The sequence below is a fragment of the Mus caroli genome, unplaced genomic scaffold (assembly GCF_978045245.1).
Source record: "Mus caroli unplaced genomic scaffold, Mus_caroli_1 scaffold_10, whole genome shotgun sequence".
NCBI lineage: Eukaryota > Metazoa > Chordata > Mammalia > Rodentia > Muridae > Mus > Mus caroli.
Genome location: NW_028227265.1, coordinates 17,963,819 through 17,977,652, shown reverse-complemented (window position 1 = coordinate 17,977,652; position 13,834 = coordinate 17,963,819). Strand labels below are relative to the sequence as shown.

Here is a 13,834-nt window from a genome sequence, read left to right as displayed (position 1 = left end):
TTCACAGTGCATATAACCAACAAATAGTTACTACACACCTTAGTCCGACAGGTACCTGCCTAGGCCCCAAACAGTGGCACAAATGAGATTATCTAGCTTTATAGAGCTCACATTCCAATGGTGGGAAGAGACCAGCAGATAAACATACAATAAAATCCTGGTGATAAGCAGCAGGAGATATAACAGCAGAGGCTAGGACTCCCTGGGGAAGTCTCAAGAAAGCAGAAACATAAATGAAGTGAAATAATAATTGACAAATTGACAGACAGGGAGTGACGCTAAGACCTAGTGTCACCTAAACTTTGACCTCTGCAAATGTGCTCCCAAGGAGCTCGTAGGTGTGTAAAAATAAATTGTGTTCTATGCATCGTGGGATCTCATTGTTCAAAATGTTTTTGGTTTTTTTCTCTTTTGGTAAAGTGACACATCTCTTTATGAAGTAAATACTCAGCCTTTCAACTCTCTTGATCAGCTGAATCGTGTTTTTTAGATACTGGGTCTAAAGGGATGACTCATTTAGGGTGCTCCGTGAAACAGCGTATAAAGCATGAGGGTACTAAGGTAACTCCAGAGCATCTGCAATCTCCCTCCTGGCCAACTTCATACAACAAAGAATTTAGAATAAATTTCACTCAATTCCCTCACTTCATACATGGGGAAACCAAGGCAACAGACAACATGCTCTGTACTCAGTAACAGGGTAAGTGGGCTCTGGACTAGGGTGAGTCCCCACATCAGTCCCTTCTCTGCATTTTCTCCAGTATTTCAGTTCACCCTCTCTGAGTCACTGCTGAACCCCATTCTCTAGTCTCATGTTCATGGGCATCAATGCTTTGATCCAACACCTGTCCTCACATGCACGGGCTTTGAGGACAGGGTAGACCTGAGTGTCCTGTAAATTCAGCTCCAATCCCTGCACCTTCCATGCCATTCCCACAGACTCCCAAGGGTCCTTCTCACCACTGACTTCCTTCACACATCCTCTTCCTGCCTTCACCAACTCTCCATTCTACTCCTTGTCCTGGGCGTAGCCAGCAGTTCCTGCTGCTTCCCTTATACCACCTAGGTATCTGGCTTCTAGCCTCAGCCTGCTTTGGAATTTCTCTCCTAATGACCAAACATCTTCCTTTTTGTTCAATTACATGTTTTTCTCTCTCTTCACTGTGATCCTTCAGCAACACCCAACCCTCTGACTACTGGTTCTTTCCTTTTCCCTTAGCTGCCACATCCTGATCCATTCCCACAGTGACGACCAAGCCAAAGGTCGCTCCAACAAAAACGGACTAAGAAGACATGGTAGTAAAAATATACCAAAGCAACATTAGGTCGGGAAGAAGGTCAAATTTAAGCATACATTCAGAATAATTAAATTTGTGGAAAGCTCAAAAAAACATACAAATTCAAACCAGCTTTAGGGATTCACAAATTGGTAGTGAAAGCCAGGGGTATACCTTAGCAGCAAGTCCTAGGTTTAATCTCCAGAACCAATAGACAGACTGACTGACTGACTGACTGACTAGACAGAGAAGAAGGCAAGGAGGAGAACAAGAGGGTAGGTGGAAAACTGCTATTGGTTTGTTAAGGTTTTATGAGGTTTTGGGTTTTTTCAGGGAGGAGGATTGTTGTTTGTTTGCTTTCAAGACAGGGTTTCTCTGTATAGCGCTGGCTGTTCTGGAACTGGCTCTGTAGACCAGGCTGGCCTTGAACTCAGACATGGTCTGCTTCTGTCTCCTGAGTGCTGGGATTAAAGGCATCAGCAACCCTCACAGTAAAAATTGCTATTGTGGGCTGGAGAGATGGCTCAGCAGTTAAGAGCACTCACTGACTGCTCTTCCAGAGGTCCTGAGTTCAGTTCCCAGCAACCACATAGTGGCTCACAACCATCTGTAATGGGATCCAATGCCCTCTTCTGGTGTGTCTGAGGACATCAACAGTGTACTCGTACACATACATAAAATAAATTAATAAATAAATCTTTTTTTTTTAAATTGCTATTGTTATGGCTTGGCTCTGGAAGATTCTAAAGTCTTTGGCCCTTGAAATGGTTTTTAAAAACCCCAAAAAACAAAACAAACAAAAAAACAAAAAACAAAACAACAACAACAACAACAACAACAAAAACACCTCTCAACTTCTTCCTGGAGCAGATCTCTTCCAAGCAAGAGAGATACAATGGAAGTTGGAGAAGAGAACTAGGGAGAGGGAAAATGTTGCACACTCTGTTTATTCATCTCTAATTCAACACAGCCCTCCCTTCCTGCCTTCCATTCCAGTCCCTAGAGCCAGCCCTGGTCTGCTACTTCACTATGACAACATGACTGGCAGAGATGTCCAGCAGAGCTCAGGAGAAAATCAGAGCACAGCCCTCCCCACTCACTCACCTTCCTTCTGCCTCCTCCACTGGAACTCCAGCACCACATCATCGTGCCCCACAAAGGTGTGAACTGGAGCGTTCAAGTCAGACGCGTTCCACAGGAGCAGGCTGTTCTCCCTCCGCAGCTGGGGAACCATCACGGTCACTAGCCCGTTGCTGAACGGCTGCAGCCAAGAAGGGGAAGCTGGACTTACTCCATGTGGAATCAGCCAAAACCAAACCAAAGCTGGAATTGTTCCTAACTAAAATAAGCTACATGATAGCCACCAGGCATGGTGGCTCAGACCTGTAATGCCAGCACTGAGAAAGCAGAGGCAAGAGAATTGCCACACCTTTGAGGCTAGCCTGGTCGACATCTCAAATTACAGGCCAGGATAGCCATGGCTACACAGGAAGAACCTATCTTTTTCTTGTTTTGTTTTAAGTTTACAAGACAGGGTCTTTCTGTGTAGCCCTGGCTGTCCTCAAACTCACTCTGTAGACCAGGCTGGCCTCGAACTCAGAGATCCACCTGCCTCTGCCTTCTGAGTGCCAGGATTAAATGTGTGCCACCACTGCCCAGCTTAGAACCTATCTTTAAAAAAAAATTATGGAAAGCTCAAACTCATCTGGGGAAAATTTTGTCAAATATCATATGATGTCTATTACATACAGCCTCTATGGAACACAGCAAATGAAATATGAGACTAAGCCAAATGCTTGGATAACTCTGGAAATTCTACCATAAGCAAATGGTTCTTTCTGGTCCATGTCCTAGCTCCTCTCCGTGAGTATGCAAAGCTGGCTGGGAAAATCTGCAGGCAGACGGGCCAGCAGAACACCGTCCGCAGGAAGCATCACCCTCTCACTGCCTCCGAACAACACGGAATCAACGCAGAACTTAACTACCCCAGGATTGCTGTTTGACTTAGTAAAACCCAGTCTGCAGGGGAACTGAGGGCCCGTTTGGTTTATAACCCGACTGTTATTGAAGGAAAAACACATAGTTACACAAGAGCACATCTATTTATCTTTCCGTCCCCTCCCCATAACACTCCCCAACCTTCCTGTTTATTTTTTAAAGCAAACATGAATGCAGAGATGTCAGCTCCTAAGAACTGTGTCTCATTTCTTGGCAAGTGATCCCAGATGCAAAACAACATAATGTCCAATTATCTTCTTCGCTTCACAATGTCCCAGGGTGACAGCCTAATGCATAAATGTTGTTTTGTTCATCCTGGTGCTTGCTTTCAAAGTGACATTAGAGAAGATACACTTATCTCTGACTCACAGCTATCACTGTGCCATGGAAAATGGCTGGAGGTGGATAACCGGCTACTTGTAGCATTCTGTGATTTACAAAGGACATTCATATACATTATTACCAATGGAAGGCAGATTGATATTCCAAATGCCATGAAACTGTCCACTTTAGAATGGCAAATATTATCACAATAATAAAAGGTTGGGGGCCAGAACAGACAGCAGCAATTAAGATGCTGCTCTTCCAGAAAACCCAAGTTCCATTCCCAGCATCCACTGCAGGCAACCCACAAACGCCTCCAGCTCCAAGGGATATGACGCCCTCTTCTAACCTCTGTGAGTACCTGCACTCCCATGCTATATGTACACACATATGAAAAAATAACAATAAAATCTTTGAGCCGGGATGATGGCTCAGCAGTTAAGAATGGTTGTTGCCCTTCCAGACAACCCAAGTTCCACTCTCAGCACCCATGTTGGCAGATTCATAACTGCATGTAACTCAGCTCCAGGGGCTCCAACACGCTCTTCTAGCCTATGGACACTGACATGCATGGTACACACACAGAGATAAATAAACACAAAATCCTTTTAAAACATATAAAGGGCAGAGTGAAAAGTGTTCTTCAACTTTGCAACTGAAAAAAACTACGACTTAAAATGAAGTATGTTTTCCAAGGCTACAAAAACATTAAGCTGGCCCCAAACCAGGTCCTCTGAGTCTACACCAGCGTTCTTTCTCCTATACCTCAGCAGTGTCCGTCTCTGGCCCCTCTTCTCCATCCTACCCTGCTGAGCTACTTCGGTGACTAAGAACCCACACAAGCCTGCTTCTCTGTGGAGCACCTACCGAGCACCCCGGAGGCTGAGCACCTAAGGCCACTACTGTACACCAAGACAGAGGAGAAACTCCCTCACAAAGAAATCAGAAAAATGTACACTCCAGACAAGAGGTTTAACAGCTCACTCACCGTGTATCTGGCTTTCCAGACAGGCACCTGGCAAGGGAGAATATTGAGGTATTTCCGAGGCTGGCGGTAATCCCAGAACTACAAGACAGAAAGTTTGAGAAATAATAAATGCCATTTTTAAAAGCTCAGCAACTGAAGTAAGCATGGCCCTCAAGCTCACTGCTTTTCATCCTCCAAAGAAATATTTCAATAGTGTGTTTTCAGTTCCTCCTCTATAACCACGGTACTGTCAGACACACAGAGAGCCCTTCCATCTACACTAGTCAACATCGCATGAGGATTTCTAGACCTCAACAGGACACACAGGGCAGAGCAACTGCCTCTCAAATAACCACTGTAGCTAAAAGGTAAAATGATGGGTTTGACCCTACATTACAACTAAAAGCAATTTAACACTAGGCAACTCACGGCCATCAGACAGACATTTAAAACTTTTCTCTTTAATCTTACACAATCTTTACAACAAACACTGCAGGATGCTACTAATCTCTTTCCCAAATGCAGATTGGCGTATGTTCCTGTTTCCTGAGTTTGGGAGATTAGGGACAGAAACCCAAATGAACAAACAGACAAACATGTCACTTCCCAACACAATGCAGGGGATTTACAAACCTCCAGAGAGAACTTTCAGTCCATTACATAGAAAGGCTTGGGCTCAATTTTAGCTAACTGTACCAGAAAGAGTACAGCTATGTAAATCCAATTAAACATGTTGATGATGATGAAGTCACAAAATTGCTAAGCCAACTTCTGTGGCCAAGTGCTGACCTGCAGGGATAGAGACTTGACTGCAGAAGGATGGTGGAGCAGAGATGACCCTACCCCATCACCGCTTTGATCAAGGGTGCATAGCCTGATGCCACAGCTACAGAAAACAAGAAGAAACACTGTCTCTAAGATCAATCAAAACTGACAGGGCTCCTGAACATAAACCTTGAGCAGGTCTTAAGTTCGAGACTAGCAAAGCTCTATCCTGTCAATGCTGATGTGTGAGGACATAACTGTTACAGATATGATAATTTGATGAGGAACTGCTGGCTTGCCACCATGAACAGATAAAGGACAATCTTGGTGGCTTTAACCCTTGTGTGGGCCTCTTTACCTCTGTGTGTACATCTGGCTTCCTTACAAATCCTTTTCAGATAAACTTTTCTTTCCTAAATGCTTTCTGCCTCTGAATTGCAGAGAGGGAAAGAAATCTGAACAGATTCAGAGGCTCATCAGTCTGCTGCTACACCATCGCATCTGCTGGTCAGCAGAGCCGGGCTGACACACTCAGGATCAGTCCGCTGCTACACTATCGCATCTGCTGGTCAGCAGAGCCGGGCTGACACACTCAGGCCCCCAAGGAGCACGTGCACTCATGAAGCACATGGAGCATACAGCAAACTGCATGTTTCCTTCCAAAATGCTACCACGCATCCCTAACGTCTGCCACACAAAGCTCCTCCAATGGCCCCAGTGGGAACCACTCACCTTGACAGAGTTATCTTGACTGGAGGTGGCAAAGATGTGCTCACTGTCTGGGTGCCAGTCCAGGCCGTGGATCTTGGAGAGGTGGGCTGCTAGATACTCCACGGCTGTACTGGGTTTCTGCAGCACAATGACATCGTGTTTGTTGACTTTGAAAGAACTCTATTGAATGGCTACCACAAAACGAACGGTGTGCTGGGCACTGAGGGGACACTAACGATCTCAGGACAGTTAAGCCTCAACCTTTCATAAGCTCTCTTTGTTCATAGCAAATAAACCCAACAACAGAAGACTTACCCAGACCCTTCCACATGTCTACCTGCTCCAGCCTAGTGTGTGATTTTAATAGAAGATGCAGGTAATGGCTATTTCTTTTCCTTTCAGAGAGGACATTTCTGTTCCCCTTCTGACACAAGAAGAGGGACTGTGACAAACCAAACCTCAACCATGGGGGTAAGAGTATTTTAGTGACTGAGTACTAAGAGCTCCAAAACACCCTATGCGCGTGCACACACATACTCACATACTCACCTCTCTCTCTCTCTCTCTCTCTCTCTCTCTCTCTCTCTCTCTCTCTCTCCCTCCCTCCCTCCCTCCCTCCCCCATCCCTCCCCCATCCCTCCCACTCCTGACATAATTTGAAAATGTTTAAAAAGAAACACTACAATTTTCCTTTTGTAATGCAGTTATTCTAATTCAACTGAAGCTTCAGACACTAAAGACATGTATGTCAGGGTTACGTGGAACTCTAGAATACCAAAAGCAACTTCTCGAGCCAATAAATAGGGTGCAATTTAATTGAATAAATTGTGAACTCACAATACTCCTCCCCTCAACATGTAAGTACTAGGATTACAGACATGTGAGCCAAACCCACCTTTTTAAGAACATTTACTTACACTGAAATGTGTGGTAAACTGAATAAAACCAACCAGATTCAAAGAAGGAAGGAAAGAAGGCAGGCAGGCAGGCAGAAAGATGGCTACTGGTAGACTGGACCAAAGATAGAGAAAACAAAACCAGACATTGCTAGGCCATTCCAGATTTTTGGACTCTCCTTCTCTGAGAGCCCTGGGAGGCAGACTTCAGCCTACACACTGCGCAGCGCACCCCAGCAGGTCCTACAGCCTTCGCCAGCAGACAGGATGAGCCACTCCCAAGCCCCCAAGCTCTGCTTCATTTCCCTCTTTTCTTTCAAAAATGTGTAGTGTTCTCTGTACAGCCAGGACTTTACTATCGGCAGCTGGGTTGGGACAGTCATGAAGACGCCCTCTCTACAAAGGCTGAGTATCTGTAGCCCCAAATTTCACAAAGCATGGAACAGTGATTGTACCCTAGACTGTATGGAGCTGACTCTCCCGCCTGTCATTACCCCATGGACTAGCAGGTGGTCAGTGCAGGGAAAGCCTCACCCACCACACTCTACTAATGCCAAGAGAGCAGACTCCCAACTGACCATCCATTATACACAGGAAGCATACGGCAAGCTCTGCATGCTCACTAGTACATGGTACATGAGGCTATCTGAGGCTGACAAAATACACAAAGGAAGAGGTAAGCATAATCAGTCCCCTGCCTCAGAGATCTATGCTGGGAGGACTGAAAATGGCAGAGGCCCCAAACCAAAGCTTTCACTTTGCAAACAGGGGCAGAGACAGGAGGCGAGTAGGTCATTCCCTACAAGCACTGGGTCCTAAAGGCTTGACCTCACTGATATACTCACTATTATTATCTTGATTTTGAAGACAAAGATTCTGAGGCCAGGTGTGCTGGCAGCACACTGTAATCCCGTACTCAGGATGCAGAAGTGGAAGGAGAGACTTCAAGGTTCTCCCTCTCCTTGGAAAAGTTTATTTATTTTTATTTTCTGTGCAAGGGTGCCTTGCCTGCATGTAAGTGTATTACATGAAAGCCTAGTGCCCAAGAAGGCCACAGGAGAGTATCAGACCCCTTAGAACTGGAGTTCATGGTTGTGAGATGCCATGTGGACTCGGAATGAAGGAAGAAGGGGTAGACAGTGCTTTTGCTACAGAGGCACCTCTGCAGCAGACTATTCTCAAGAGGGAGGGGGACAGGAGAGGGTAGCATGCTGGCCATGGCAACACAAATCTTTAATCTCAGGACTCTATGGGCAGAGGCAGGTGGCTGTGAGTTCAAGGCCAGCCTGGTCTACACAGTCCTGGTCTACAAAGTAAGCTCCAAGCCGGGCAGGGATACACAGTGAGACCGTGTCTCAAAGAAACAAAACAGGAAAACGGACAAAGACAGGAAAGCCGTTGTAGTGGCTTCCCTGATGTCCTAACAGGGAGCAGCAAAGTTGGGCTCAGCCTTAGGTCAAGGCATGTTTACCAACCACTGATCACAAGGGCTTATTTTCCACCCGCCTTCAACAGCAACTCGGATGAGAAGCAAATGTCATCTGGTTACAGTGACATCTTGCCATGCCCACTCTTCAATGTGTTCAGGTGAGTCCTGGGACTCAACAACATCCTCTCCACACCCTCTGGGAAGAACCAAACACCAACTACAGGGAAAAGTCACAACGGACAGGTCACTCACTCGCTTGTCCCATATCCGTACGTCACCATCGTGACTGGTGGCAAGGTAGTTGGCGTTCTTCTTATTCCATTTGACCTGGGAGGCACCAGCTGCAAAGGAAAACAACATGGGGAGAGTGGCTGCCCTCGATGCCTGCGAGGCAGGGGGGCATGTCCAGGGATGCTGGGTAACAAGCCCTGGTCCAGGAAGCCCGTCCAGCTTCTATGAGGGCACTGGCTCTGCTGGTACAGATTAAGAAGAAGCTGTAAACAAGCGAGTTCACACGTAGGAGCAACAACACAGTCCCCTCCGAGGAAATCATCTCCAAGGGAGACACACACTATTGGGGTGAGGAGCCTCTTACGGGAGCAGGAGGGGATAGTTAGGTTAGTAACACTGTTGTCCTAAGAATCTGACTCACTCTGACCCCTCCCACCCTACTCTGTCATTGTTGTTTCTACATATCGTCTTAGGGAAACACTAACTCAAGCCCTAGAATCAGCTCCAGGTTAGGCAGTTTTGACCACACGCTCTGTACCCTATTCCTTTTGTTTTTCTTGTTTGAGACAAGATCTCACTATGCAGACCTGGCTGGCCTTGAACCCACAGAGTTCCGCGTGCTTCTGTGCATCACCATGCCCCGCTCTACACATCCCTCTTGACTGTCATCTCCCCATCAGCACAGGTAGTTTTGGCCACTGGCTCTGAGCACATGGACTTGGGATAACAAGAACTGGCCTAAGCTCACCAATTAGGCTGGGTGGCTGGCCTGTGAGCCCCAGGGACCCTCCTGTCTCTCCCTCTCTAGATCTGGGACAGGAAGTACGCACCATCACACCTGGCTTATTTTACATGAGTGCTGGGGATCAAAACTGGGGTGTCCACGCTTGGAAGGCAAGCACTCTGCCAACTGAGCCATCTTTCCAGCCTTCAGAGATTCCATACGAGTGTATGTGTACGTATGTGTAATGCATAATAAAACATGGGATAAGTACTATAATACCCATATTTAGCTTCAAAATAATCACAAAGGGAATGAGGGTGAAACAAAATGGAACATATGGTAACAACTATTGAAGCTAATGGTGAGAAGCTTGGAGCAGAGTCAGGTCAGCCTGAAGCAAGCATCTGGCACCATGGGACTTAGCCACCATGGAGCATGGACTGTGGGCAGTCAAGAGTTGTGCGAAGGATGAACAGGAAGGAACTGGGGAGGACAAGCCAGGGTGCACACACTCACCTACAGCCGACAGTGCAACAGTAGGTTTCCTTGTGTCTCTGAAACAGAGAAAGCAGAACTCAAATGCTCATCATCATGTACCAAGAGCCAGACAGCACGCTCCACTGTCTGCTCACACTCTGGTACTCTATTCTAGGGACATTTAGACTTTACAGTGCTTTAAGAACCGTAAAATAATGTGTAAAGAGAGATCTGTTTGTCCAACGCTTCAGATAAGAAAGCCTGGGTTTCAAATCATTTGAGTGGATCCACAGAAACAAATTACAACGTTCATCACAACCCAGGTAGCCCATGTGTGATATCTGACAGGAGAGGAAACCATAAGAGTCAGAACCCTGTGCTGGCCATGGGTCCCCACCTTTAAGCCCAAGCAATACTCAGGAGGCAGAGGCAGGTAGATCTCTGTCATTTCCAGGCTACCTTGGTCAACATAGCAAGTTCCAAACCAGCCATAATGAAGAGTGAGACCTTGCCTCAAAAAGAGAATCAGAATCCCTCCTTATAAGAACTACCTTCTTATAGGAGGTAGCTGAGGTGGTCAGACCCATTAGAAAGAAACTGGAACTGCAGCTGGCAAGAGCTGAGTGCTTCGTTCCAAGTGCTGCAGGGAAAGGGGGGTTGTTTAAGGTGTAAAGTTTACAATTTGTAAGACAAAGCTTTGCAGACAAGATAATGTAGTTACAAACATATGACATTGCAATTTTTAGTGAAGAATAATTACTCTGGATACAAAACAGTGCAACAGTTGACTGCAGAGTCAGAGGGGGTAACTTCCACAGAGACACATGAGAGAAGCAGGTGGCGCCCTGGTTATTAAGGAAGCTCACTATTTATTGTTTCTTAAACTTCCCAAATTAACATTCCATTTTCAACTAAGACATTTTTATGTAACCCTGGGGCTCACGGGTTTATAAAACAGGTGTAAAATCAAAACACCTCAGATTCATTCTGTGGTTGATTTTGAATTAATTTTTAGGTCACTGAATGTTCAAAAATCTTTTCTTGGGGCTGGAGAGATGGCTCAGCAGTTAAGAGCACCCTCTGCTCTTCCAGAGGTCCTGAGTTCAAATCCCAGCAACCACATGGTGGCTCACGGCCATCCATAATGGAATGCCCTCTTCTGGTGTGTCTGAGGACAGCTACAGTGTACTTAAATAAATAAAATAAATCTTAAGAAAAAAAATCTTTTCTTGTTGCCAATTTTGTGTTCTAACAGCCTCACCACTTCAGGCGTATCTTAAATAATGCCAATTCAGGGTCTTCAGGCGTATCTTAAATAATAACGCCAATTCAGGGTCTTCAGGCGTATCTTAAATAATAACGCCAATTCAGGGTCTTCAGGCGTATCTTAAATAATAACGCCAATTCTGGGTCTTCAAGTGTATCTTAAATAATGCCAACTCAGGGTCTTCAGGGTCTTTTCTCTTTTTTTTCCTTAAATTTTCTTCTTCTATTCTTTCTTTTTTTTGTTGTTTTTTGTTTTTTGTTTTTGTTTTTAAGACAGGGTTTCTCTGTGTGGCCCTGGGTGTCCTGGGGTTCACTCTGTAAACCAGGTTAGCGACAAACTCAGAGATCCACCTGCCTCTGCGTCCCAAGTGCTAGCATTAAAGGCGTGTGCCGCCACGCTGGGCTAATTCGGTGTCTGAATGATGAAAGCACTTGCTGCTGCATGTACATGAGCGGTACTCCCCAGTCCTGGCCCTTGCTTGGCTCCCTGAGGACTCTCCATTTGCTGAAGGCTCCCCTCTTCTACTTCAGAACGCCATGATTCTCCTCAGGTGTTGTCCTGAGACCCATAGACTTAAGAGCTGGTCTGCAGGTAAGGTGGCCATATTTGGTCAGGTTAGATACACACACCTTACTGCCTCAGACCACTGTTGCTGGTTTGAACAGTCTGTCCCCCTCCATCTCTGGCTTGTCACCTGTCTACACTCCCAGCTGGTGGGGTAAAACGATAAAAGTCCCTGCCATGTGGGAGATAGTGACCTGGCAGCCACGGGGCCTCCAGTACACAGGGGGCCCACTCGGAATGACCAGCTCTGACCATCAGCAAAAGAGCTGCTCCTGGGCACGGCAGGCCTCAGGCCGGGAGCTCCTTTGGCTTTACTTCATGAGGTACAACCATATGATGAGGCCATTGGCTTCCCTACCCCGTCCCACCCCAGACAGACGGGGAACAGAAGCCTCACAGAGCCATAAGAGCTAAGCAGATGTCTTAGCAACTCATCACTTGCCCCCTCTGCAGACCAGCTCAACTCGCAAATGCCAGCATCTGTGCTGCTTTGCCAAAGCGTCTGGTCTCTGAAGATTGCTTTCCAGAACCCTGGCAAGCCTAAAGAGTCAAGGCATTCAGACTTCTGGGGGCAGCCATCAGCTCTGACTGCAGTCCCCTGTTCCCCAGGCCCTCCTCGGGTCACAGCTGAGGAAGGAGTTTCCTCGTGGCCGTCCATAACTGTCTGTCTTCTCTTTTTTTTTTTTTTTTTGGTTTTTCGAGACAGGGTTTCTCTGTGTAGCCCTGGCTGTCCTGGAACTCACTTTGTAGACCAGGCTGGCCTCGAACTCAGAAATCCGCCTGCCTCTGCCTCCCGAGTGCTGGGATTAAAGGCGTGCACCACCATGCCCGGCTTGTCTGTCTTCTTTATCCCTGGCAGCTCTTCTCTTACCTCTTACTATACCTGCTCTCACAGCCTGGTCTAGGATCTGCATCCATGGGAACCAAACTAAGACGCTTAAGCTCTAACAAAGTTCTCAGTGCTCCACCAAAAGGCTATGGCCTCTCATTGTTCTTACTTAATATCCCAGATGTAGATGTAGGTGTCCACAGAGCTGGTGACCAGGAGATCTGGCTCAAACACTGCCCAGTCCAAGTCGCTGACAGAGACAAACAGAACAACAGAAAGACAGAACATCAATGTCATATTCAAAAGCACTAACAAATTCCGTTTCTAATGGTTTCATGTCTTCAAAGTATGCCTCCTAACACGGCTCAGGGCAAGGCACTGAAGCTCTGTGCGAAAGAACAAGAGTTAACCGAGCTGGGAAGGAAACTCAGGTCCGTCTCCCTAGAACTGCTGGCCATAATCCTGTCTACTCTTGAAAACACATGGGGCATTCACCTCACAACATGCACGGAGGCGGATGCTGCAGACACCGCAGGGCCGCAGCAGGAGGATGCTGCAGCAAGCTCCTGGCCATCCTGCCCTTTTTCTGAGTCCTGACCCATAAAAGCACAGCTTCCTTTTCTTTTCTTTTTTTTTTTTTCTATCTCTTTCTAAGCATGCTTTCTCTAAAGTTCCCCTCCCCACAAACGTGGCTGACCCTCCACACAGGTTTGACCTAAACTGCCTGGCCTTGTCCTCTTCTCCACCTTCCTCCTCCTGGAGGCTGTGAGATCGTGGCTAACCTAACCCTGGAGCTTTTCTTTGCAACTCTATTAAATTGCCCTTAAGCCTTAAAAACAACAGCAAACAAAACATAAGCTCCTCCCCTCCCCTAACAAATCCCACTCTTCCACTCCCTACTCTCTCCTTCTCCCCTGTCTCTGAATAAACAGACAAAACAAAAAGGAAGCATAGCGTGATCTCTGAGTTACCAACCACGGGAGCCTTGGGTAAACCTTAAGCAGTGACAAAACTGTTCCTTCCTGCCTGTTACCCTCAGTCCTAGGAAAGGCAGCAATCCTCAGACACTGTGTATACACATTGTGTACACACACTGTGTATCTAACTTTTCCTATCACTTCCAGGTCAGATGACTAACTTTTCCTATCATTTCCAGGTCATCTCCCCCAGCCCCACACTCCCTGCTAGTACTCTCCAGGAGAAGGAAACAGCAACCCTGTAGAAAAGAGGATCAAGGAACTCTCTGGAAAGCAAGCCCCTCGTGGAGGCAGCTCTGAAGCAGGAGCCCCCTGAGGCTCCACCCATGGCTGCTGCCTGTGTGTCTTGGCATGCTGGCCACTACGGACACCAAATAGGGAGATTGTTTCATAACAAC

At 46.6% G+C, this 13,834-nt stretch overlaps 1 protein-coding gene across 8 annotated transcripts in view; it reads right to left on the bottom strand.

Annotated features, from left to right (window-relative positions):
• Positions 1 to 13,834, bottom strand: part of Wdr59 (WD repeat domain 59) — a 71,134-nt gene that overhangs the window by 37,516 nt on the left and 19,784 nt on the right. For all 8 annotated transcript variants that reach the window (XM_085843564.1, XM_085843565.1, XM_085843567.1 and 5 more), the window contains exons 5-10: positions 12,629 to 12,709; positions 9,839 to 9,876; positions 8,620 to 8,708; positions 6,064 to 6,180; positions 4,588 to 4,665; positions 2,382 to 2,538 (exon numbers count right to left, since the gene is read on the bottom strand). In XM_085843564.1, coding sequence (XP_085699690.1) covers positions 2,382 to 2,538; positions 4,588 to 4,665; positions 6,064 to 6,180; positions 8,620 to 8,708; positions 9,839 to 9,876; positions 12,629 to 12,709 — 560 coding nt within the window. The remainder of the gene's footprint in view (positions 1 to 2,381; positions 2,539 to 4,587; positions 4,666 to 6,063; positions 6,181 to 8,619; positions 8,709 to 9,838; positions 9,877 to 12,628; positions 12,710 to 13,834) is intronic.